Here is a 26358-nt window from a genome sequence, read left to right as displayed (position 1 = left end):
AGTTATGAGACTTTGAATATAATTTTTTTTTGTTAAATAAAAAATTTAATCACCAATATTTAAGAGATTACAATATTTTATTTAAGAGATATGTACAAAGAGTAACTCGCTATAGAATTATAAGAAAGAAGTAGTGACAAAAAAATTATCTTAGGAAATTTACTTGCTATAAATGTTTTAAATCATCAATCACTTTAAAAAAAATTAAATACAAAGAGAAGATGAGATATTTAATCTATTGCAAAAGGTATCAAATTATTCTATTGATTTTATATTGAATTATATGAGTTCAAAATGAGGTTGGTTAGATTAGGTGTAAGTGAGGATTTGGTTGATAACTTAGTGCAAAGGAGAGGATAGAAACTAACTAAGATATACATAAACAACAAATATCTCTACAATAGGAAGCTTTGTGCTTTCTTAAACCAACAACTAAGGAGATCAGATTAATGGGCACTGGTGCTACAGTCATATAATTGCACTAATATTCACAAGTCAGACTACCTCCATGCCAACATCAACCCTCTAACCAGTTTGAAGAAAATGCAACCAAAGCCAAATTCAACATTCAATGATCTTGTTGCTGATTTGCACACACTCATTCCACATGCATCAGTTACTACCAACGGCATTTGACTGCTACAGGATCTTTCCACCAGTAAACAACAACTGGTGACAACAACGACTATCTAGGTGCCTACAGAGTGCGGTCACAGAGTATCTGCATAGTTTGTTTTCAACGTTATTTTTTTTATTTTTTTAGATTTCACCTTGTTGTTCCCTTTTCATTGTCATTTTTATTCCATTTCTGTTGCCTATGGAATACGATCATGAGACAATACATGCACAATTGTTCTCATTGTAACTTTTTATTTTTTTGGTTTCGTCTTCTTGTTCCTTGTTCATTGTCACTCTGTTTCTGTTATTATCCTCTCTAATATCAACTAACACAAATGGTGAGAGTATCTTCTGTTATAGTGGTCTCTGCTCTCTCACACCAGTATCGACTAAATCATGGTGCATTCCACTGTTGTGACAATCTGATAGGGAACAAAGGACGGAGATCACTCCTTGCCCTCCCCACAAATAAACAGATTGCTCCTAATCAACGTGAGCAAGCATTATGGAGGCAGCGATATATGACGGATTGGTTAATGCTTGCCAGAATGGTTTTATCAACTCTGGACTAGACAAAATACTAGCGAAAAGAGTAAGACACCAACTTCCTTAGTACCTCACTTGAGATGGTGCCTTGAGATGGTGCCCTCTTTTAAAAGAAAAACATTTAGGATGGAACTTGCATCCTTCAAGTACCAAAGAGAGCAGACCTACCGCAAATTTTGGAACTCTTTTACACATCTTTCACCTCCGACCACTTTGCCGTCAAACAAACACTGAACCGTTTGAAAGAAGCGTATCATTGATGCATGTTAGCTGACGTTACCAGATTCATCAAAGGCTGTGACATATGTCAAGTCAAACGGGATTACAGCAAAGGAATCAACCTACGAATCTTTACATCCATCCCAATCACCTCATAGTCTCCCTAATAACCACCACCAAGCAACACGTGTGTGTTATTGTCGCTACAGATTACCTGACCAAATGGGTCGAACTGAAACCATTGATCTCAAAGGAGAGTGAACATATCACACAATTCTTCTTTGACGAAGTTATGATGAGACATGGCAGTCTTACCGAAATCCTCACGGATAATGGGAGTGAATTTTGCAATGCTCTTATGGATGTGTTGGCGATCCACCTACGCACCAAACACACCACAACTTCACCCTATCATCCGTAGTGCAACAGCCTCACAGAACAGTTCAACCTAACACTGTGTGCACTGATCGAGAAAAATAGAGTGTACGATGCCCACTGACACACGATGCTGCTCGCCATCACCTTTGCGTACGGCACTAGCGTACCAATATATTGCCGTTCGAGCCCAGGCTTCCAGTCATGCCCTCGGGTTACACAACGCTTGTCGAGTAGTCCGCCTATCTCAATCAATATATGGGCTCTATGTAGGCACATCGAACATACCTCAACACATACGCTCATGACAACATTGCCAAAGCGCAATTGATGCAGATTGAAGGCCATGACAAGCGCTTCCGCTACGTGCGCAAGTTTGTGATTGGCAATTTGGTAGCTTAGCACAAGGAGAAACGATGCAAAAGAGAGGGAAATTCAGAGCAAAGTTTGTTGGTCCATACAAAATTTTAGCCTTTGATGAAGAACGTCGTCGGTGCCAACTCAAACCAACCCACGCTGATGCTGAACAAATAGATTTCATGGTCCCTACATTCAACTTGGTGCATTACAATCTCTAATCTGATCTCACTTACATTAAGATGGCAGAACGTGATATCGACTACGTACCAAGAAAAACGAGCCGGCTCAGATTTCTATGCGGGGGAGTAGTCCTACACATGTAGGTATATGAATTGGTCGCGACGTTAATCTTGTGACAACCAATTACAATGCAAGAGACCCTAGTTTAAGGATTTCCATGTACTTAACTTATCTGATATTTTAATATATAGTCTTACACACTGTCAGAAAGGCATGTGTTTGAGGGATGTATCTAGTTCCGAGTGCTGTGCTAGGGCTTCGTTACGAGGATTCTCATCTCGATTGTAGTTTTCATCCTTCACGTCTACAGGTGCTTCATTCCACGCCCTCTCTTGTGACTGCCTCGAGCAGGATTTCGGCCTATCAGATGTCGACGCGTCTCCCGTGTGCCTCGAAGCACACAGGATTAGCGACACCCCATCGCTTTGGTGGAGACGTCGGGTACACTCTCAAGGCATTAAGAACGCCTCATTTCCCCATTTCTTAGCCCTACTGGAGTCCGTGTTTCCTCGCCCCTTTTGCAATTCTCTCGAAGCCTTTGCTTTTGCTGATCTGTCTGCCCCTCTTTTGCCCTATTTGCCCCTATTTCGTTTCCGCGCCTCTTCTGCTAAACCCTATCTATGGCGGACGTCCAGCATGATGAGTCTGTGCCGGATCACAAAGAGGACAACATCGGAGTGGAGGTAGTTAGTTAGTTAGTTAGTTGTCCAGTCTCGAATTATGTTGCTTGAGTGGCGATCGCGGATGTTTTGTCGGAACCCTGGTTTTCTGTTTAATTGCCAGGTTTTGTGTTGGCGGATTTCAGGGATTGTGCTAAGGTGTGGTGTTTTTTGAACTGAAGAACAGCAGGAAGTGTTAGTGAGATCTAATGAAAATTAGGGTTTTGACATTATAAGCAGATTGGAGCCTTCGATCCTACCAAGAAAAAGAAGAAAAAGAAAGTTCGTATGCAAGAAGATGAGGAGCCCGTGCCTGTGAAGGAAGCTGCTACTGCTGAAGTTGGCTTGGATTCGTCGTTTGCTGGTCTGAAGAAGAAAAAGAAGAAAAAACCAGTGAGTTTTTTTGTTTTTTTATATAGGGGGCAATGTTTAGGTTTAGGGTTGAAGTTAACGTGGTTTATCTAGTTGGTGTTGCTGTTTGTGTCTATGCAGCTCATGGTCTTTTTAGAAATTTCGTACGCATAGTTGCCTGTTAACTTTCTCAAAGTGACCTTCTTAATTGACCAGCCGATGGTAATTTTTGTGGCTAGATTGAGGGTGAATCGTTGGAGGAAGAGAATGGCGATGCTGAAGATGGATCTACCGGTCAGAGTTCTCCCTGTTCACTAGGATCTCACAGGATAATATGCGGAAGGTTTACTGCTGTACATGTGGAATGATAGCTCATGACGTGTGTGATCGAGATTATAGTTGGAGAATATTACCTAGCTGTATTTAGGTGCATTTTTCTGATCCAGGAACCAAATTTCGATTGTGCGAATTATTATCGCAATACAGTTTCTTAGACTCTTAGACCTAATGCAGGCGACGGTGAAGTCGTTGATGATGAGCCTGGTGAGGGTATTGAATTGGGAGGTCCCGTTTATCCTTGGGAAGGAACTGAACGAGACTATAAATACGAAGAGGTAGGATTTTAAACTTGTTTAAAATACCGGTTTGTTATTTATTTTTGCAATAGCTTCTTGGAAAAGCATTTGATTTTCTGTTCACAATCTCAGCTGGCTTTGTGAGTTGCTTTTGCGGTGTTAAAGTAACAAGATCATACTCTACTTTGCGAATTTTACCATATGCATATGTATGAATGATCTTGGTGGGCGGCTGCAGCTTTTAGGGCGGGTCTTTGATATTCTGAGAGAAAACAACCCGGAGCTATCTGCAGAGAGAAGGCGTACCATCATGAGACCTCCTCAGGTTCTCCGAGAAGGAACCAAGAAAACCGTTTTTGTCAACTTTATGGACCTTTGCAAGACGTATGTGTCCCGACTCGCGCTTTCGGCTTGTGCACTTGCTTGTTATTCGTGGAAGTTCTCTTTCATTGATTACGATTACTAGCAGCCAATGTATAACTTTAACCGTCGAAGGCTAAATATTTTTCATTGGCTAACATATTTACTTGAGACTCAAAGTTTTGACAGAACGCATGCCATGGACAGTCGGAACGTACTATATTGAATCATTTCTGTTATTGTGCAGTATGCACCGACAACCAGAGCACGTCATGACCTTCTTGTTGGCTGAGTTGGGTACGAATGGATCGTTGGACGGACAACAGCGTCTGGTTGTTAAAGGTCGATTTGCTCCGAAGGCTTTTGAGGGTATTTTGAGGCGCTATATCAGTAAGTCCCTTCACATTTGTTTGCTCTGGTGTTGACATTTGGACGATATTATCAACTGCAGATTGGCTGATGTATTTGTTGAGTTTTCTGCTTCTGATGACGATGCTGTACCTTTTCAGCGCAATATTGTGCTTTTGCTGCCTCGGAAGTACATGAAACGGTTGGGATGAGCTAACATCATTTTCACTGACTCATCTTGTTGCAGATGAGTATGTTATGTGCAATGGTTGTAAGAGTCCGGACACCATCCTTACCAAGGAGAACCGTTTGTTCTTTCTTCGTTGTGAGCAGGTGTGTAATCGTAGGCTGCGCTTAGCCATGTTGTGTTTGGTCATGTTTCTGTGCACTTTTTCAGTTCTATTGACTATTTTTTTGTTATTCATTTTGTTCGAAGTATGGCAACGTACTTCGCAATATGTTGCTGCTCTAACGTTGTTAGTATGTTCAAAGTAAGTCCTGTTCCACAAGAATCCTGTACTAATATTGATGATTTGTCTACTAGTGTGGATGCTCGAGATCGGTGGCACCTATCAAGGCTGGTTTCGTTGCCTTGGTTGGACGTCGGAAGGCAACTACTTAGGGTTCATGAGTGGAGTTTCAAGTGTATGAGTCTAGCAACGAGGTTATCTGTAATCGTCTAGTTTTAATATCTGCAGAGTGTATCCTTATTGAACCAATTTTCCGTGTCACATTGCTCGTGAACATCAGGCCTCCACTTCTCACCAGAGTTGTGGACCTCGATGTGTTTGTTTGGCTGCATTGCATTGCAGTTCTTTTCTGATTTTGTAGGTTTCATCAATTTATTGAGTAGGGATTTAGTATTTCTGGATCATCGTCCCTTTGCCTTCAGATTCTGGGGGACCCCCGTGGCATCGTGAGGGATTAAATTATATCAACTCTGCCCGAGTAAGAGGACATTAATTTTTTCGGAAAGATGTTATTGGCAATTTCCTTTACGTAAATTGTTATGTGCATGACTGCAAATCACCTCCGTCAAGATGTCTCAGTTTTAGTTCATAGCAGTTGGTCATTTTGCCACAGCGATTTCTACACTTGGCTATTCTGACCATGTTCAGTTGTGTTCCTATCTCCGACTCATGTTTCATCCTTCGTTTCCCGTCCGATAGTTGAAATGTCAGATGCAGTCCAAGCAAGAAATTTTGTTGTGTGGAAAGTCGATGAGTCTTCAAGTTAGCCTTCATCTTTGGGACTTATTCCCCACAAAAGTTTCTATTGATGGACTTGAGGTGCTGTCGCTGTTCACTTAGTTATTTTATATCATGTATTTATACCGTAATCTTGATCGTATATAAGATTGTTGGCAGATATGTCAACCCCAAACCCTAAAACCTGGAAAATAGCAATTAAGTGGGCGTCGGACACCAGGTTCATGCACGGTCTCATGATTTGGTTCAATTCTCTTAAATGTTACTTTTGTCACTCCAATCATACGGTTTTATTGTATGCAACCCATCCACTGTTCTCTTCACAAAGAGTGATTAAGGATCACAGGTCACGTGATGGTTTAATTAGCTTTTGTGATTGAAAAGTGCATTGTGATGTGCTACTCAAGTTTAGGGCAGCTGGTGGTGATATTATCAACACCATGCGATGGATTGGCAAATTGTGGTGGCATCAGCAACACGCATAAATGTTTTTTTAATATTTTATTACTCTTTTCATAGTACTTTCTTCTTAGAGCTTTTTTGTAGACATTAATTTTCTTACAATTAATAACATAAGAAGTATATGCCAATAATCTGTGTTGCCTACCACAAATACAAACACAAAATGTTAGATAGTACCTAATCTACCCTTGGATGGACCTAATCACATAACAAATATATTGTGGAACATTATCCTCAGTTTGGAAACAAGAGCCCCACATTCTTACCGATAGCCCTGGCCCAACTCACCGATGGAACGAAATCGTCGAAAATGTAGAACACATCTCGTCCGTGGCTCCCAGTCAAGGTTGTTGATCTACGTCCACGACGTTGCTTCGTCAAGCCATGTCGATCTAATATAGGGTTACGTCCGGCGCGAGTGGGTGCTTGGAGCCCGTCAATCTCGGGTGTGGGTAGGTTCCTCATCCTCCTTCTCCTCTCGGCTGCTGCAGGTTTTGCAGCGCGAGGTTGGGATTCTCGACGTGCTCCGACCCGCCACACGTGCCCGAGGCAATCGTGACCCCACCCGAGACCGCCTTGTGTTCCAGAGCTTTGGCAGTTGGCTGTTACAAGTCACGCTAAAATCCAAGTCCTAGGCGAGGATTTTATCACTTCGCATCATCTTGTAGAGGAGGTCTGTCTCGCACTGACCAGGTTCTTTCATCTTGGTCCTACGAGAGAACGATGTAAAATCTCTCCTGCTTCAATTTGTTGCTGTAGCAGCAGGCAGTTGGGGAGTGGGTGTCGTTGGGGATAAGCCGAGGTTGTATTGCGTGGAAAAACGCTTGGAAGGAGCTGTGACTTGATTGTGTGCTGTACTGAAGCTGTGGAGGCGTGAGAGATGGGTTACAGTGTGGGTGCGTTCGTGCCGGTGGAGACAGGCAATATGGAGAGTGGTTCTCTGTCAGTAGATAATGAAGTTCCTCAGGTGGGCTTGGAGAAGAAGCCCTTGTTGTCTCCTTACCAGCTGGGTCCTTTCAAGCTTTCTCACAGGTTGGGAGCTTTTAGGACCCTTCAAGCTTACTTCCATGTCTGAATGTGCTGTATAATTCTGGGTGGGATGTTCTTACAGGCATCGATAGTTCCGATTTAGCTGAGGTTCTAGGGTTTCATTCTCGTGAGTGTTTTTTATTTTTATTTTTATTTTTATTTCTTTATTTAAAATTTTACTGATGCTGATGCTGATGCTGATGCTGCTGCTGCTGTTGGATGGGGGCGGGGCGGGGAGGTTGCATTCCTTGAGACGATTTTATGGTTGCAACAGAACGTTGTGTGATTTGTGGGTTGACGCGGCGTTTTATTTTATAAGTTTCTTCTACTACTGCAGGATTGTGTTAGCACCACTTACCAGATGTCGATCATACCACACTATACCGCAACCATCACATGCTGCGCTCTATTACGCGCAACGCACCACACGCGGGGGGCTCCTCATAGCCGAAGCTACTGGGATTAATGAAACCTCGAATGGGTATCCACACACTCCAGGGATTTGGACGCAAGAGCAAATGGAAGCATGGAAGCCTATTGTAAAAGCTGTTCATGATAAGGGAGGCGTATTCTTCTGTCAGATATGGCACGTCGGCCGAGTGTCTCATGCTTGTAAGCAGACAATCTACTCTCAAATCATCTGCATCAATTATGACCAGCTGAAGGAAAACTATTGGAGCGTGAAATCTCTACGTAAAGGGGCTCCGAATTTAATAACCTGTACTAAAATCATGTGAATTGTAATTTATGTGACTAAGCACTCAAGTGGAGACATATGTGTTTGTAATGCTGTGAGTAATCAGGATCATTTAGTTGTTACTTTTTATTGGCATCAGGTTTTGATTTGGTCTTCAGTAAAAAGTTGATCTGGATAGCCTGTTAGATTTGCTGATGCTTCAGTATCGCAGCGTATCAACCCAACGGCGCAGCACCTGTTTCTTCGAGCAGCCAAACCTGCACTTCAGATAAAATATACCTGCCACAAGCGGATGGTGCGGTGGAATGTTCCACACCCCGACCATTAGAGATTCATGAGATTGCTGAGTACGTGGACGATTTCCGTAAGGCTGCCCGCAATGCTATTGAAGCAGGTTATCATTTCAAACTGTCCTGATTTTGTATGTGGTATAGGTAGAGATTTGCCCACGAGGGCCCCTCTCCGCGTAAAGTCCTACCAGGCTTTAGAACATGTGTGTCAAACTTTATTTTACCCTTTGAGGTTAAACCTGTGCTTTTTCCCCTTTCATGAGACTCCTGCTTGTAAGATCTCCCTGGTGAGGCTTTCGGATACATAAGAGGCGTCAAACCTTGCAGGGATTTATGCAGTCTCGCATTGAGTGCAGAAAATAGAGTGTGATAGAACAAGTCACATGCACTCGCTTTCGTCGTGTGAATAGTACTATTTGTCTAAATTACATATCCTGACAACGGGGTCTGACCATCATTCAAAATAGTACCCAAACTGTGGTTTGACCTGGTTCTGTTCATTATTTGACAGGTTTCGATGGGGTCGAGATTCATGGTGCACATGGTTTTCTCATCGATCAATTTTTGAAAGATGGCATCAATGACAGATCAGACAAGTACGGTGGATCCATGGAAAACCGGGCCCGCTTCCTGGTTGAAATTGTGGAAGCAGTGACAGAAGAGATTGGTGCTGACCGAGTTGGAGTGAAACTCTCTCCATTCTCACATTCATACGGTGCCACCGATTCTGACGCTACTGGTCTCTCTGTGTTCCTTGCAGAGACTCTGAATCGGTACAACCTCCTGTACCTGATGGGAGTTGAGGCAAGCGGGTGTGGTGATGAGGAGTCAGCCGAAAGCTTGTGGCCCATGAGGAAGGCCTTTAAAGGCACTTTTTTCATCGGTGCTAGTGCCGGGGCTGAAGAGGGGCATGAAGCTGTTAGGAATGGGAAAGCGGATATGGTTGTTTATGGAAGGTTGTTCCTTGCTAATCCAGATCTGGTGAAGAGGTTTGCTTTGAATGCTCCATTGAACGATTACAACAGGGACACTTTCTACTCACAAGATCCTGTTGTTGGCTACACAGACTATCCCTTCCTTGAAGATGTAGAATCTCAACGATTAGATGCAACAAAATACACTCCTTTGAATACCAAGATAGCAGAATTCTGTTCACGTGCCACTGTCTTGTGAGAAGTAAGCAATGGCATTGTGCATTGTAACAAGTGGCCTTCATAGATGAAGATCGGCGTTGTGGCCAGTTGTGCTCCTGTTATGAGCCTTGGGGTAGGGTCCTCCAGAGTAAGAATCATGGAGAGGATTTATTTGCTGCTCAGAAGTATGAAGCTCAGTCAATACGATAGAGATAAGAGCTGGTTGCTTTCTATGTGTAGTTGATCCATTGCAGGGAGTGAAGATCGAGGTCATGCATTAAATTGGTGTATACTGAAGGACGTAACCAGCATTGTATAGAAATTAATCAATTTAGCGGAAATTGATTCAGAAGATGAAACTTGTCTACATTTTTTCCACCTCACTGAAATAAACTGGATTTAGTACTTTGACGTAGAACAAAGCTCTTATTCAAGCTATAAACATATTGTAAGTGCTTTCTCTTACTGCTCCATCTCTGTGTTACAGGGCTTGTTTTGTACATGCTGTTCACCACTTCTCTTAGTTGGGTATGTGGTAAGCCAGCAATGATGGATACGTTGGTTCGAGAACTAGGTGTTATCTGAAACAGTATTAGAGCTGGCATCTTCGCAGCTATCCGCTCAGCTTCAAAATTCTGTATTCTCAGGTTTGCTGTTGAGGTTGAGCATCATGATAAATAACCAACTTACAGATGCTTTCGCTTGAAGATCCCTTGCTCATTGTGATTTTTAACCAAGTTAAAAATGTATTCAAATAAAAGTAGGGGTTGTAAGCAATTTGGTGATTACAACTACAACCAGACATTCCTTGGCAGCAATCGTCATCATTGTTAAAAATGTAAGTAAAGTAAAGCATAAACTTTTGTTGGAATTGAACACTTTGTAATTGCATGTTTTTGTCTATTTGAAATCATACTATGGTTCATTTGAGCTATTGCTTTTGACATTTTAGTGTAAGAATTTTTTTTAGTTTTTTGGTAAAAGCCTTTGGATTTGTTCTAATTAAACAACTGTCTTTGGAGTAGTCAAATATTGTTCCTGTTTTAGTTAGCTAAATATAAATACACAGATGGTTGCATCACAGATCCTTAGAGGAATTGACAACAATTCTTTGAAAATTATTGACATTGCAAATGGTTATTGTTAATATGTACATTATAATATGATTTTGTTAAGGAGTTAAACTAACTTTTAAGTAGAATCAACAATACACAAAATATTGAAGCTATATTATTGTTTAGTAATTGATGATCCAATGGCTAAAAAGTACTCTCACAGAAAATTAACGTGATTTTAAGCTACATGATTAAGATTTTTTTAAAAAAAATACAATATTAGAAAATTAAAAGATTGATTTTAATTAGATATTTAATATGATTTCAAATAACTTAAATTTTTAAGAATATTAATACAATCATTTATTTATTATATTTTAATTAAAATATTACAAGTAATTATAATAAGAGGTATTCAAGTAAGAAGAAGAATTAGAGAGTTCTTCTTAAAGAGAGAAAAACTAATGAGAACACATCCTATTTTTTCTCTCTTACAAATGGAACATGATATATTAAAAATGATAGCTATTATTTTTAACAAAATAAAACTTGTATTAAAAAAACAAAGCACCCACATGAAGAAATTTGTTACATAGATCATTCTAGACATTATGTTGATGAACAACATCTAATTAATTAATTGTAAGCATTGAACTCAAGTAGGTCTATCTATTTGTCTTAGTTGCAAGTTGCTCACAAAGAACTATAAGTTACACTGTTGTTATATTTCAAAAAAAAATCTTTTAACAAAAAAGAACACTAGTAGAAGTAAACAAGGAAGGAATAGAGAAGAAAGGGAAGGCAGCAAGCAAGTGCCATAGAATGTAAGAAAGATTTTATAAATATATACAATGTAATTCAAAACCAAAGTTGAAAAGAGTTCTTGTACTATTTAAACCTTGTTGAACTAGTTTTTATGAATACTTTTTGTATCCTATGATTTCTTAAGACATTTTGAAGCCAAATATTATTTTTTGCAACAATTACAATTGCATACTTAATTTTTGTAGATAAAAGTGGGTTTGTTGATTGCTTCTTTCTTGACCAAACAACTATTAGATCTCCTAATATAAATGCAAATCTATCCATTGAACAGTGGATCTCCTTGCAACTACTCCAAAATGCATTACTATAATCTACAAGTTGCAAACTTACATCCTTGCCACCATATTCAAACATCAACTTTTTTATTCTTAATAAATAATAAATTCTTTTATTGACCTCTTTTTAATACACAACACATGATTGTAACATGTATTGTGTAAAGTGCTAATTAGAAACATAATATTATACTTACTCCATTTGTAAGACACATTAATAAATTCATAGATTTTGATTAAAATTTAATTGATTCAACTATCTACATCATGTTTTTTGCTATTAATATGATTAATAAAGTGATTGGATTCAATTAATGTAGAAATTTATTTAAATTTATTTATTTTAAATTTTATAATTTTTGAGAAATTTACTTATTTTCTTAAAAATTAAATCAAAAACATAATTTTTTTGTGGTAAATAATACTTTCTAATTTAGAATTCTTTTTTGCTCCAAATTGTGCCTTTTAAACCTCAACAAATATATTACTTACAAATTTTTTTTGAAAAACCTACTTCAAGTCAATAGCTTTCTTATCACTTAAAAAAATCACAAACTTCTATCTTTTGTATTTGTTTAAAAAATCAAGTTTTTTTTTATAGAATGTCTCTATTTTTCAATTAAAAGTTGAGGTAGTAGCTTGCTGAATTGTCTTATGCCCTAATTCCATGTATTGGTAAATATGAACAACATCTATTTCTTTAATTGAAAGATTAAAATCGCTTTAGAAAAAATTATCATCTACTTCCTAAGTTGAATGACATCTCTTCTTGCATTAAAAAACTATTTGCCGAATTATTATCACCTTTTTATGCTATTAATTATTGCTAATATTCTTCATTTTTTTTCTTGTTCAACTAAGTCAAGATCTATCATTGGTGTTAGTTTTGAGTCTTTTATTTTATATCTAACCTAATATTTTCTAATTTCCAAAAAGTGATATTTCAAAAAACTCTTAATTTATCACTTCAGTAAAATAAATCATATATTTATTGGTAATGGCTTTTTAACCTTATGTTTAATTTTTTAATATTTTTTAGAAATATCTAAATCAATAAATAAATAAATAATATTTTTTATTAACTTTTTTGTAAACTTTTGACATTTATATTTAAATTTATAATACTAAAAAATACAGTAAAAATAACAAGCATTGGCTTTACAAGATTTTCTATTGTAGAACATTTTATTTGGTCTTTTGTTACCAAACAAAGAAGTAGAAGATGATTATAATTCTATATCAAAAATCTTATTGCATATATTTAATCATGACAATTCAATTTTTTATTACTTGAGAGTGTGAATTTTGCTTTGCCAACAATCTCAAATGTACATACTAGAATAGTTAAGTGTCTAATGTCTTTGATCTTGAAGTTCAAATCAATATCTTGAAAATATCTATACTTTTTTTAGCAAAAAAAAGACTTTATTTTTTTGTCAATTCTCTTTTCTATATTAAATTTTAACATCTTATATCTTGTTACAACTTCGTTCTTAGTTTAAAAGAAAGCAAGACTACAATAGCTAAAATAATTTTTTTTAATGTTTGTGAGTTTATTTTTAAAAATTGTCTAATTAACTTTTTGATTATGTAATACTTAGAAGCTGTTGTTCTTTCTTTTTTATTTTTGATATTCAATCTATTAATAATATGCATATATATATATATATATATATATATATATTTATTTATCATCTGCATTAATACATATACTAAAGCCTAATAACACTTAATAATGATTTAATCCTAAATCTATGAATTTAAAATTGTTATAACTTCTTTGATATTACATAACATATCATAAGCTTTATTATTATATTTTTTATTTTTAAAATAATAAATTTGAGAATTAAATCCAAGAAAAATCATTCTTATTAAATTTAAAACTATAATATTTATTTTAAAGGATTTTTACTAACAAAAGTATATTATGTGCACCTCAAATCTATTGCATATCTTTAATGATTGCTAAAATGTATTTTTCTTTTAAATTGAAGACATTGGAATATGTTTTATATAAGGTTTCTAATATGATAATAATTTCAATATGTTTCTTTAGTTGGATAAATACACCATTATTAAAATAAAAAATATAATTTCTATTTCTTTAAATATATACATTTCTTGTCCTATAAACATAAATATCTTAAAATATTTGAACCAACAATACAATTGTTACTTGCATTCTATTATATACTTTCTTAGCAAAAAAGATTATAAAAGACATATATTTGTTATATTGCTATTGCTAGTCTTTAAAAAATTTAGGTTGTTTTTTCAATGTTTCTTTTGCCTACATGCTCTATCTATCCTTTTGGACTCTTGTTACTTTAAAAATCTTCTAAATCCTTATAATCACTTTAAAAATTAAATAAATTATATAAGCTAATATTTTCTATATTAATAATTTTAATAATATTTTAATTAATGCACCAATTAAAATGTATTAAAAAGATTTAAGATTACATATGTATTAAACAAATCATATTCTTTAATGTTATTGAAGAAAGCTAAAGCTTAATTGTCTATAATAGATCAAGGACATTGGAGTTGTAGAGAATGTGTATTCAAATTTTAAAATACTAAATTGATTTGCTTAATAATACCATTTTGAGAAAGATTAGATTCCTACAAAGAGGCAAAAAATCAAAAAGTTTTTTTTCCTATGTTTTAGCTTTTGCCTCTTTAAAGATAATCTCTACCAAATATTTTGAACAATCAAACTATAAAGAATATTTTTTTCTTCTTTTGTGGCTCTTTTAAAAATATATATATATATATATATATATATACACACATTAGATAATTTTTTTTTATAATCTCATCTTTCTTCTTAAATATTGTAGATTAAAAGAAGCAACTTATTATTTAAATTGCAATCTCTTTTTAATAAATTTTTTTTGTTAAATGCCAAAAACTACTAATAAAAGCAAGGAAGAGAGGACCAAGGAAAAGGATGCAACAAACAAGTATTGGAGAGTACAAGTAGAATTATACACACATATAATAGTTTCTACAACGAATATCATAAATTTAATCTTATTTCATTTAAACCTTATTGAATCAGCCATTAAATTGGTTCTTGTTAACAAAACAACCTTTTATATATAAATCTTATAAAAAAAATTAACAAAAAAAGATTTTTTTGAACTATGCATATAATTTATTTGATAATTATCTGTACCCATCTTTCCATATCCACTTTTCTATATAATTCTTACTAAAATTTTAATGAAAAATGATTTGTTGGAATAGCTATCTTTCTATAGATTTACTCTTCAATAACTTCAATTTGATTGAAGTACTCCACATCAATTCTTCCATTTACTTTTCTCCACCCATTTTCTCCACTCTTTTTTCCCACTAACATTGATCACCTTCTTGTAGCTATGACATGATGAGCTCTGGAAAGCTCTGCTACGTCGAACTAAATTATGAAGACATGACTGCAAGCAATTCCGGTGATGTTTCTCAACAAAGAGTCGATTAACTCGAAGAAATCTTTGCTTAAATGTTGTGGTGGGATCGTTGAAACATTCAAACATAGGCTTGGTGCTGCAGTTGGTGTGATGAGAAAGGCTGCCGAGGATTGGGAGCGACAACACATCAGCAAGCGTAAGAAGGATCCTCATTGTTGGGCTCTTCCTGTGACATTGAAGAATATGATGCAGCACTGGGTGCAGGTGATGAAAGCATCGACCATCCAGGCAATAATCTGACCGGGGATTTATCAGTGGCCATTGGCAGATCAGTATTTGTAACTTTTCTTAGGTTTTTGCGGTGCCTCAACTGTTGCTAGAACTCTAGACTTGGTTTTGCTGAACTCTAGATTTGCAACTGTCAGTCCACTCTTGCGGTGCGGTCTTTCAGTTAAACTTATAACTAGACTTACTTTGTCTAGACGAATTATTCTTTCATTGTCCTGAAGAGCATGTTTCCTTATCGTTCGTTGTGGTCTTGTGATTTTTGTGTGCGGGTTGGAAGCGCAAGAAGCTGAACGAAGTCTAGAAGATGTCATGACCAGGCCAACGACCACCACTAAAACAATGATCGATATTGAACGGAACTATTGCCTTTTCACCATCAAGTTACTCATAGAGAAAAAAACAGCTTCCAACAGAATGTAAGAAGTTGATTTCCCTAGAACTCATTAATGTCAGATGTAGCTTCGGATATGATCCCATTGCGGCTGTCCCTCAGAGTGGTCTGCGTCCAATAATGGCTGTAACAGACGTCGCTCGCAGTTGAAAAGCAATTCGGGGGCTCTTGCACGCCGCTAGAACAACTCAACTGTTGCTGAATTCTGCATCGTTGATCTATGATCACCCAGCTTGCGAAGCACACTCCTCCTTTCTCGTTAGAACAGATCGCAAGCTTCCAGTGCTGATGAAACGTGTAGGATAGTTGTGGGCGTTATGAATCTAACAGGCAGACACGGCTAACTTGAATTTTTCAGAACGACATTCAAGGTCGATGGTCAAGGGGACTGTGTTAATTACATTTTTCAAACGAATTTCAACGCACCACATTCACCGAAGCCTTTACTTCACATCTATGTTGAAGGATCTCGCTTGGATTTCACAATACGTGTTAATTATGGCAATTTGGTCAGTCTGGTTGTGAAGCGTTGAAAGAGGGTCTTTTCTTCTTCCTGTAAGAAAAGTAACAAGAGCACATGTTGTGGAGCACCTGTCACAAGCTCAATTAAAGACTGAAAGGAAAGGGAGTAGGACACCAGACTAAAACCTGAATGAAGTGGAACTATGAAAAATTAATGACGATGACTTGAAAGGTTTTTATTTCCTTCGTTAGACGAGTAAGACTAAAATTGTTTCATGCATTAGTCAATCTCTTCAATCTTGGGCCAAGCCTGGTGAACTAACTTCAACTCTTCCTTACAGTCGGACTTGAGTACTGTCTCCAGATGCATACTGATCTGAGAATATATGACACTCGTAGAATGTTATCTCGAACTTGGTCGACATACTTGAAAGACTTCTGATTGCTTTGTATCGTTGATGTGTTTCAGCGAAAGATATTACAGAGTCTAGTTGATGAGCCACACGATAGAGCAAACAAAATTGCCTACTCTAACCAATCCGCAATAGAAAATATATCATGACATCATGCAGCGTTCCACCAAGAAAGATGGGATAAAATGAGCCGAATGGGACAAGCATTGGAAGAAACGCTTGTCCAAACACTCGAGTAATTTGAAAAACTAAACTTCCAGAGTATTTAACTAGAGTGAGGTATCCAGCCCATTATGTGGATACTCACTTTCCTCACTGTAATCGGCAGCGAACCCTCGCAAACTCATTCTCGCTATCATTGACACAAACATTTGAGAGGTAGAACCTTGCAGCCTACGGGACGATATATATCATATCTAGCTTTCAAACTAGCTTGCTACTTCGAAACCACAGCAAATTATCTGCAAATTGATGTGACATACCAGACCACACAAATACTAGATGATTATGATAAATTTTCTGTACAGTCTAAAGGAACTGAAGCTGTGAGTCCTTTAGTAGCAGATAGGACACCGCATCAACCCATTCTCATTACATTCACTACACCGCACCACCTCATTTGCATCGTTTACGACCTTTGTGCTGCCACTGCAGTCTGAGCAAGGAACAAAGCGCACTCCCCCACACCCATCACATTCTTCCCGTGACTTTTGAGGAGGTATACCATCCACTAAAGTGCCTAGGGTGCCATCCTCATGCAGTTGTGTGATGGTTTCAGCCCCACCAATATAACGCCCCTTAATGAAAGCCTGAGGAACTGGTACAGGCATTCCAGCCAGATCCTTCAATTCCTGCCGAAACTCCGCATGAATGGACACATCTCGCTCATCGATTTCAACATTAAAGCTTTCGAAGATGAATCTTGCATTGTTACAATCTTCGAATGTTTTGCGAATCCCACGCAAGCTGGTCGTGTAGAGCACAATACGGTCCTCACCAGCAGGTGGACATTTCTTCTCAAACCGTGCCCACGGATCAGGTTTCACAATCCTTGGAGGGACGATTGCTTTCGGTGTTGTTCCCTTATTTCCATTTCCCTGAGGTACTTTTTCTCCAAAAAGCCTGTCTTCTTGTCTGTCAGATGACATTGGCGAAGGACCTTCATTCTCAGCGGCATCAGAAGCTTGCGTAGCCCCATCCTTGCTACCTCTCACCTCGTACCACTCATCTGTAGAAAACATCTCCAGAGCTTCTTCAAAAGAAGCCAAGAGATCAGAGTCCATCCCCGAGTCTTCAATTCCATCCACAAATAATGAGCTTGTAGCATTTGTGCTCGCAGCTCGTTCCGAAGCACCTATTGGGCTTTTAACAGCTCCTGACGAAATCCCCTCCACTCTCTCTGGAAAACCCTTGACTGCAGGAGGAATGATCACCTTACTTCTTCTAAGAGCCTCGCCAGCGGAAACTTGCAAATTAGACGACAAACCATTCTCAGGCAGTTGACGACCTTTTTGATCCCCCACAGCTGCATTGTTGGCATTGTAATTGCCATCGCTAATAGGATTAGGAATGGGAGCCTGAGACTGCAAACCAACTCCTGGGCCTGGGGACGGTGTGGATTTCATAGAGGTATTAGGCATGGACTTCTGCTTTGAAAATGACTGTCTACCTGTTTGACCAAACCCACCAGCCTTCATCGTCGTGGGACCTGGCGATATTGGAGGGACCTTCAGATCTGCTTGGCCCATGGAATTCTTCCGATTCTCAAGCTCAAACGAGGCCGCCAGTGAAAGCACATGTATGGGAGACGCAAATCGTGGCAATTGCCGACTGGGCTGACTCGACGATTCATCAGCCTCAACTCTCCCAAGAGCGTGCTCTGGACGGATAACTGCACCCTCCTGACCAAAGGACGCTGTGGCAACATGGGCACGACCAGAATCACGATTGATTTCCACACTAAACTCCGACGATGTCGTCGTAGTCGATTGTGATCGCCTTGGATTTACACTCCGCTCTTCAGAGAGAGCTCTTTCGACTTCAGCCTCTAATTTTGTATTGAGTGACATCAGAGGTTTGTCCACCTTCAACATCGGGGATTGACGTGGCTGCAATTCTGGTGGCTTGTTTTGCGCCTGCGTAGCACTCGCATTTCTAGTCCCGACAGACCTCAGCACAGGTGAAGGTGGCCGAAGGAGGGATTTGCTTGCTTCATTAACTGAAGCGTTCTCATCCGGTGTCGGTGTCATTGGTGCAACGGTAGGTTGCTGAGGGCGAGCAACGCTGGGAGAATCACCGCTTACTTTGACTGGAGCAGTCGACACCGAAGATGTAGGAGGCTGTAGCAGAGCTCTGCTTACGGCGGCACTTACTTCCCGTATCGAAGCATTCTCTTCCGGTGTCAGCGTCATTGGTGCAACATTAGGTTGTCGAGGACGTGCAACACTGGGAGATGCACTGCTTATTTTGGCTGAAACAGGTCTCACAGATGGTGAAGGAGGCGGAAGAAGGGCTTTGCTCACGGCATGGCTAACTTCTTGAATTGAGGCATTCCCCTCTGGTGTAAGCGTCATCGGTGTAACGATAGGTTGGCGAGGACGTAAGGAGTTACTGTTTGGAGTAGCAGCTTTGGGCAAAGGTGCTGGTGACGACGGCGTCATCCTCACCAAAACGTCATCCCTCTTAGGCATTATAGGCGACCTCGCAGGCATCACAGGCGACCTCGCAGGCATCACAGGTGACCTCGCAGGCATAGACATTGCCCTTCCTGGCATACCGTTCTCCTTAATACCACTTTCTCCAGTCCCTGTGCTGCTCAAAACATGGCCAGCCGAGCCAAGCGCAATAGCCTTGCTTGGATCTTCAGAGTCCAATTCACTTAAGGTATGGATAGTCGAAAAGGTGACGGATCTCTCGAAGGGTTTGATCACAGGAGAACGGCTTACCCTATCGACTGGTTTCAATTTCGGCTGCGATTTCCCAGTTCCATCTTCCTCCAGACCATCCATCAACTCCCACAAGTTGATAGTCTCGTGATCAGTTTTCGCAGCCTGCGACGGTAATTGGTGCGGACTCTCCGACGCTCGCCGAAAACTAGTACGTCCTGCCAGTCGTGGACTGTCCGTTCCCCGAAAACTACGTCCTGTCTGCCGTGGACTATCCGTTCCCCGAAAACTACGTCCTGTCTGTCGCGGACTATCAGTTCCCCGCAAAGCACCCATCTGCCGGGGACTATCAGTTCGCCGTGGACTATCTGTTCTCGTCGGGGGCGGGATTTTAGGAAGATTACGACTAACCTCAGACCATGGCTTCGCAATCATATCTTCAGGAACATCAAAGTTTTTCAGCTTCTCATAGAAAGCATCATGAGCAGAATCGGGTTTAATATCGAAGTTAAAATCGTTTCCTTTGTCTTCATCCACCTTCAAAATGCCGTAGGTGCTAGAAGCAAGAGCTACCATATGGAAGCCATTATCCCTGTTGCCATGCGCTTGAACTGACATGGACATGCTCCTGCCTGGTTGTGCAGGGCGGGACTTGCGGTTCGACACCAACCCATCCTTGGAAGCGGCACATCCCATCCTTGAAACAATGTTTCACGAGTTGCTAGCAATCGCTGTTGCTTAAATTCAAGAGGACTTCGAGGATGGAGCGACCCCGTTAAATTGTGTTTAGGCACTGAAGAGGATACCTGAAACATTTAAAGGTTATAACGAGAATTAGATTCTAAAATATTTCATACCACGAAGCACTGTCGATTGTAGCAGTGCGCATCACTGGAAAGTCTTCATCATCGCTAGTCACGCATGCAGAGAAGACCACAATCATCAAAATATTCAGGAATTTCGAATTCACTGCGGCGGGTATCACGCACCCGGATAAGACGTCCTGCTTCACTCATAGATTGTTTCTTTGTTCGAATTCTCGAAGATTTAGTTCTAGTTGGGAAATCACAACAGGGTAATTCAAGATGCGTAAGAAGTAAGACGCAGAATCCTCTTCCAGCAACACCGAAAATCCCCGCTGAGAAACTCAATAGGAAATACATACAGGCGCCGCGTCAATTAACCAAACAAAAAGGCTCCAACTAAAACCAATTTGATTGTCATGTCCGTTCATTTTCGATAATTACTATAGCAGAAAAAATGTTCGCTGACTGATAAACAAGAAGATAATTCCGATCACGAGATCCTCCTACAGACTGAAGTTAGTCAGTCACGTCGTCCGCGCTTTCAGGCTAGAGAAAAACAGGTACGTAATAAAAGAACGAGCTCCAGTGGATATAACAGAAGAGAGGTTCTAATACACGAGGTATTCGCGGAATCCAAACTTCATGCGTTTCGCTCTCAAGTTATGCACTCCTTGCTGTCCCACACTTTATCCTTCATCCATTCCAACAACTTCGGCAGAACCCTGAGCACTTCCCAGGGCATACACCGAAGCAAAGAGAAAAGTTCAAAAATATTGGTAACAATGACAATAACGAAGGACCAAAAAAGTTGTTCACAGCACTTACGGGCAAGGTGTCAAACAGGAGCTAGGGGTTCATACCTTTGAGGCTGCAATTCCGCTTCAAAGACGACGCGCTTACGTCCCAAATTGCATGCATGACTGCCCTACAAATGCACAAACATGTTCTGCCACTTCTTCTTGTCCTATCCGGCTGAATTCCACGCCCTCCCCTAAGTTCTGATGGCTTTGGCTGCTGCTGTTCTCAGTTGCCTCCGCACCAGCGTGCGGCAACCTCCGTTCCTATTCCAACTTGACACTAATTGCCCAGAGCACCTTCCTGATTCCACAACAGCAGATACTCTGACCACAATAGATATTGCACCATCGGCTCTACGGCGCTGGTGGCCTTCGGTGCCCCTCTAATTCCATAGCATTCGGCACCTTCCATCTCTACCTCTGTCTCTCTTACCCACGAATAGGCCTCCCATTAGAAGCCGCTCGGTTCCGTCACTTCCCACTCTTCACCCCAATTGCACTCACTCAACAACTCTACCACAAGCACGTCGCACGTTCAACGAATATGACGAGCAATGACAAAACAAAATCACCCTCGCACTCCCACCTTCTCTATTCCCAGGTCCGACCAGAGCAGGAGTTCTCGGTCCCATTCCCACACACCACAGCGGTGAATTCCCGGCCCAGCTCCACCTCGTCTTCCGTCCCCCCAAAAAAGCAAAAATCATATCAGGCTGCGTAAGGATCGCACCCAAGGCTATGGCCCACCCACCCAAACAGTCTCCTCGAGTGGGAGCCAGCCAGCGCAGCACGATACCAACGAAAGCATAATCAAAAAGTCCAGTGGCACCTGGATTCCATCAACCCAAAACATTCCTCGCCATAGCCAGAATTGTGGCAGCCATGACACACGACCCCACAGTTATCCGACGGCTGAGAACTGGAAGAGTGTGGGAATCGGACTTCGAGGCCGAGTGCCGAGAGTCGCACATGACAGTGAGAGGTTCACAGCTTCCACTTATCCAGTTCCAGAGCCTTTTGTCGTCATCGCCATCGCTCCCCCCTTTCCTTTGCGCCATCGCGTTGCCCTGTCCCCGACCACGACGACGACGATGCGGACGACGACCTCGTCGATGTCGACGGGCGGTCGTCGTGTGGGGTCGTCGCTTCTCGACGACGACGCGTCCACGTTACGTCCACCAAATAATGGTGGAGATGTGTTAATGGTTTGTAGAAGAATTAGTTGTTTTTCATTCTTGGTCTTAAAGAACTTGTTCGATGTTAGGTCAAGTTTTTAAGATACATTCTTCATACGGGACTTGTGGGTGTATTCCATAAAATCTATCTAAAAAGTTGCCGAGCTTGTGAATTCCATGCCAGTTTTTGTTTTAGATTGTAGAGAAAATATTATTTTAGTCATTCAAATCAACTAATTTACAATTTTCCTCTACCCAATTTGTTTTTTTAAATATACTTTATTTTTAATTAAAAATACAAGTAGCACTAACACACACACACACACACACACACATATATATATATATATATTGTATTACAAACGTATTTTTAAAATTACTCTAATAAGCCATATGTTTGCACAATATTAGTTTAACACATCATTCAAGTTATAAAAAATAAAAAATAAAAATAAAAAAGTAATACAAAATTTACATGAAGTTTGAATTTTGTAAATTGAAAACTAAAATCAATGCAGGTCAATTCAAACCAAGATCGTAGTGCAATGGAATATCCTTGACTAAAGAAAAATCTTTTGAAGTAAATGAAAGTACTTGGTTCAGAAAAGATATGGCATACTCAATAAATGAAAGAGCATAAGTAGAAATGTGATGGTATTTCATTTGAATAAGGAGCCCTTCAAATTTGAAAGGAAATGTGCCCTTAAGTTTGTTTTATGGTCTCCATCTTTTCACAGCAATAAATGGTCAAAAATATACTTTTACAAAAGTCAAAAAAGGTGTGCTTTTGGTATTTTCCCTCTAAATATAGAGATCCTTCTTTTGTTTTTTAAACATGACATTGTCAAGGGATTTTCAGAATTTTCATTAAATAAAAGAATTGGTTTGTTATACATGCAAAATATAAATATATATTTCATTGTGTATAGTAACAATACTTTTCCTTAAATACTTTACTTAGTTTTGGTTGTTTATAACTTCAAATATCACCTACAATATTATTTGCAATATTGTAAATTAAGTCAATTATAGAAATGCATCATGATATTCTAATATATTACTAGCTATAATAATATAATTTAGTGAAGCATGGTATTTTACAGCTTACATTTTTGTTTAGTATAGTTTGTGTGCTGAGAATATTATTAAGAATACATATCTTCAAGCTGATTTTTTGTGTTAGCAACAAGTTTTGAAAAAAATTAAATAAATAGCATAGAATTATGATTATTATTATTATGTTGAAAATATTTTTTAACTATGTGTTCATGGGTGTATATGTTCATGTATAGACACGCCTGTTTGTATAATGGATAGTGAATTTAAAAAAATTATAGTTGTTAATTTTGTATTCCATACAAAGTTGTTTATATGTGTACATGCATACTCATATTTAATTATCTTTTAATTTAATACCCAAAAGAATAAGATGTTTGGATAAAATTACTTATTTTATGTTTTCTTTTTTTAATAAATAATTATAATTTTAAAAAAAAGTCTATAAAATATTTGACTCAAGTATAATAGATAGATATTTATTTTTTAAAATAATTTTATTTGTGTTTTTTTGTAATTATCACTACAAATAAAACCATAAAATACATAAAAATCACATCCGTGATCTTTTAACAATTATTTTATGTATTTTAAAAATATTTTCACATAATTGTAAATTTCAAAGTATTGTTAGAATCAACAAATGCTTTAAATTAAAAGATGCACTACAAGAAGTTAATGTGGTAAATTATTCTAAAGTTTGAAAAGACTCAAGTTGGTTTCTCTCCAAGAGTGCCAACTTTAGGATAAGTTTTAGTGAATGAAAACATAAATGCTATGGGAGTTTGCCATGAAGGTGACATTGCCTTTTTCAAAATTGAGTGTTTCTTATCTTTTTGCTAGCCAAATATCAAATCAATTTGCACACAATTTTTACACTTCACGTTATTCCAATCTTTTTATTCTAGATTGTTTTCCTGTAATTATAAAAATTGGGATATAAGGGGAAAAATATACAAATAGGTGTCTTTCACGAGATATGACAATGACAACAATGTTTAATCGAATAGTAAGATAGATCCATTTGTTTGTACCTTTTTTCTCATGAAAAATAACCATTTTTAATGGCAAATACACAGGACAGGGCAATGCCATGCTTTGTTGATAATTTATTGCAAGTTTCTTACTGTGAAAAAGAATGAGGGATTTTACAAACCAACAATCAGGCATGAGTTAGGCTACTTTCTTCTTAGTTGTAAAAGTTTAAAGACTTACAATTGTAGGTTTTAATTTTATTTTTGCACTCTTGTAGTTTGAGGACTGAGTCTGGAATCACAAGTCTAAAATTGAAAGTCTAAAATTATAACAATATTATAGATACTTTAAATGGTAGACAATAATAAAATAATATCAAAATCAATAATGTCTGCTTTAATGGGTACAAAAAAAGGAGGAACAAATTAGTGGAATGAACTCTTATTTGTTAACGTGAATGGACATGGTGCCAATAGTCTCCTCTATTACTAACTTTTTCAATGCAAAAACCAACAAAATAAGATAGAATGCATTGACTATTGCACCTTTGTGCTCCACAACAGTGCATTGGTATCACCTTCATTAAATTTTCAAATACAATTCTCTAGCATCAATTTTGTTTCCTCCTACAACTGTTTATATAAATAAATAAATAAACATACATACACACACACACACATTTAACTCGCTTTCTTAATGATGCCAATACAAATCTAATAATATTTGTTTGGTTTATACTTCTTTTTATCTTGCAACAAAAACTTACACCCACATGGTAAAATCCATTAAGCAAGATTGAGATGTTATAGCTGGGATTCAAACCACAAACACAGACAAGATATTTGTCGGCGCAATCATCCATCAATCTCCCATCATCTGGTAGTTGAATGTCATTCAGGTCATGGCCTGAGAACCCTTTTTGGCTTCAAGGCTGACTGAAAGACGTGGGCATCGATAAGCACCCACCTGATCTTCAACCCCTTCACGACTAGAAAACTAAGACCTTTACTAGCAAAACTGGTGTTCGGAGCACAACCACTTCCAACTCAGACACCGCAAGCACAAGCATCTTGTGTACTCTCCTCAACACCCAACTAGGATTCTTCGAATCTCTGCTCGCTTTGCAGTTCCGGAACAATAAGTTTTCGATTTCCTCCCTGCAACTGTTCTCTTCTGGAACAGTATCACTCACTCTAGTATATGTTTTCAGTCTGCAAATCTGCCTATCGTTTGAGTCCTAGTTCTCCCGTTCACTCTCACCCGTCTGCCTTTCAGTCAGCGGAGCCCAACAAATGCATTACACTGAAGTTGTACATTCCGCTCAGTTTCCTGTCAGTTCTCCGCTGGAAGAAGTCTAGATTAGGCTGGGTTAAATTCTAATAGTCATGAGATTTGCATGCCCAGTGCTTGGAATGAGCAACCAAACTGCAAGCTGAATGAGTTCAACTGTGCGAGTAGAACCTTCGGCTGGTCATGTTCATGTTGCAAACTTTTGCAACCGATATCCTGACCTCTTCAGCTTTGAGACTTGCCTCACAATGCAGCCGACAGGGATCTGCTCCCTCCTCATTCCGAAACTGGAGCAGCCGATCGGAAAATGTAATACCGTGGATGTAGTCAGGCATTAATTTTAGGGCTTTTCCTGGAGCACCAGTAGGGGCCAAAATATAAATGCGCACTGCCAGTATGAAGCTCATCTACCATAAGCTCCGTGGCAAGTGTAAGCCTCATGCTGTGCCATGATAAAACAAAATCGGAGAATCAAACGCTTAGCAGGAGTTGTAAATCGTTCCCAACCTGCCCGACCCGTTGGTTCCCTTACGTTCCCTCCCTCCGTTCTCAGAATTTAGATCGACGATTACGATTGAATCTGAGCAACAGCCGCGATCCGAAGGCCCACGATGGCAGATGTAGGCGATCGACTTAGGAGGTTTCTCGGCTTATGCTGCATTCCTTGAATTCGGCACTACTGGAGGTTTTCACATGCTGCATCTATTGTCCATGAGGAAGCAATGATTTTGTAGTGGTAGCCGGGCTGCACCTACAGTATGTTGAAGTGAATTCTT

At 38.8% G+C, this 26358-nt stretch overlaps 3 protein-coding genes and 2 long non-coding RNA genes across 11 annotated transcripts; 2 read left to right on the top strand and 3 right to left on the bottom strand.

Moving 5' to 3' along the window:
* Nucleotides 1-736: 736 nt before the first annotated feature.
* LOC149989299 (uncharacterized) lies at nucleotides 737-2360 on the bottom strand. Its single transcript, XR_016503045.1, has 3 exons — nucleotides 2220-2360; nucleotides 1699-1762; nucleotides 737-1546 (listed from the first exon to the last, which is right to left on the bottom strand). It is a non-coding gene; the product is annotated as an uncharacterized LOC149989299 (long non-coding RNA).
* A 38-nt stretch (nucleotides 2361-2398) lies between these two features.
* Nucleotides 2399-5649, top strand: LOC112282382 (eukaryotic translation initiation factor 2 subunit beta). Of its 2 annotated transcripts, XM_073534084.1 has the most exons (9): nucleotides 2399-2441; nucleotides 2669-2799; nucleotides 3258-3410; nucleotides 3608-3662; nucleotides 3882-3982; nucleotides 4182-4327; nucleotides 4551-4693; nucleotides 4899-4984; nucleotides 5196-5649. In XM_073534084.1, exons 1-9 carry the CDS (start codon nucleotides 2414-2416, stop codon nucleotides 5271-5273), a joined length of 921 nt encoding a protein of 306 aa, XP_073390185.1. In that variant the 5' UTR covers nucleotides 2399-2413; the 3' UTR covers nucleotides 5274-5649. The 2 variants fall into 2 exon arrangements, with proteins under 2 accessions (XP_073390185.1, XP_024375678.1); XM_024519910.3 differs by lacking the exons at nucleotides 2399-2441; nucleotides 2669-2799 and adding an exon at nucleotides 2862-3041.
* Nucleotides 5650-6348: 699 nt separating this feature from the next.
* LOC141045459 (uncharacterized) lies at nucleotides 6349-6925 on the bottom strand. Its single transcript, XR_016503044.1, has 2 exons — nucleotides 6610-6925; nucleotides 6349-6462 (listed from the first exon to the last, which is right to left on the bottom strand). It is a non-coding gene; the product is annotated as an uncharacterized LOC141045459 (long non-coding RNA).
* On the top strand, nucleotides 6744-9892 carry LOC112282381 (putative 12-oxophytodienoate reductase 11). Of its 2 annotated transcripts, none has more exons than XM_024519908.3 (4): nucleotides 6744-7353; nucleotides 7688-7962; nucleotides 8259-8441; nucleotides 8849-9892. In XM_024519908.3, the coding sequence occupies exons 1-4, from the start codon at nucleotides 7202-7204 to the stop codon at nucleotides 9508-9510; spliced, it is 1272 nt and encodes a 423-aa protein (XP_024375676.1). In that variant the 5' UTR covers nucleotides 6744-7201; the 3' UTR covers nucleotides 9511-9892. The 2 variants fall into 2 exon arrangements, with proteins under 2 accessions (XP_024375676.1, XP_024375677.1); XM_024519909.3 differs by having other exon boundaries at nucleotides 6759-7288.
* A 6882-nt stretch (nucleotides 9893-16774) lies between these two features.
* On the bottom strand, nucleotides 16775-21754 carry LOC112282442 (uncharacterized). 5 transcript variants are annotated; one of them, XM_090250616.1, is made up of 3 exons: nucleotides 21150-21754; nucleotides 20473-21011; nucleotides 16775-20289 (listed from the first exon to the last, which is right to left on the bottom strand). In XM_090250616.1, the coding sequence occupies exon 3, from the start codon at nucleotides 20177-20179 to the stop codon at nucleotides 17153-17155; it is 3027 nt and encodes a 1008-aa protein (XP_090106742.1). In that variant the 5' UTR covers nucleotides 20180-20289; nucleotides 20473-21011; nucleotides 21150-21754; the 3' UTR covers nucleotides 16775-17152. The 5 variants fall into 5 exon arrangements, with proteins under 5 accessions (XP_090106742.1, XP_090106743.1, XP_090106744.1 ...); XM_090250617.1 differs by having other exon boundaries at nucleotides 20473-21018; nucleotides 21150-21639; XM_090250618.1 differs by having other exon boundaries at nucleotides 20473-20621; nucleotides 21150-21588.
* Nucleotides 21755-26358: the final 4604 nt, after the last annotated feature.

The sequence above is a fragment of the Physcomitrium patens genome, chromosome 5 (genome assembly GCF_059467195.1).
Source record: "Physcomitrium patens ecotype Gransden chromosome 5, ASM5946719v1, whole genome shotgun sequence".
Lineage (NCBI taxonomy): Eukaryota > Viridiplantae > Streptophyta > Bryopsida > Funariales > Funariaceae > Physcomitrium > Physcomitrium patens.
The sequence above is the reverse complement of the archived record's forward strand: the minus strand, read 5'-3'. Positions and strand labels throughout refer to the sequence as shown.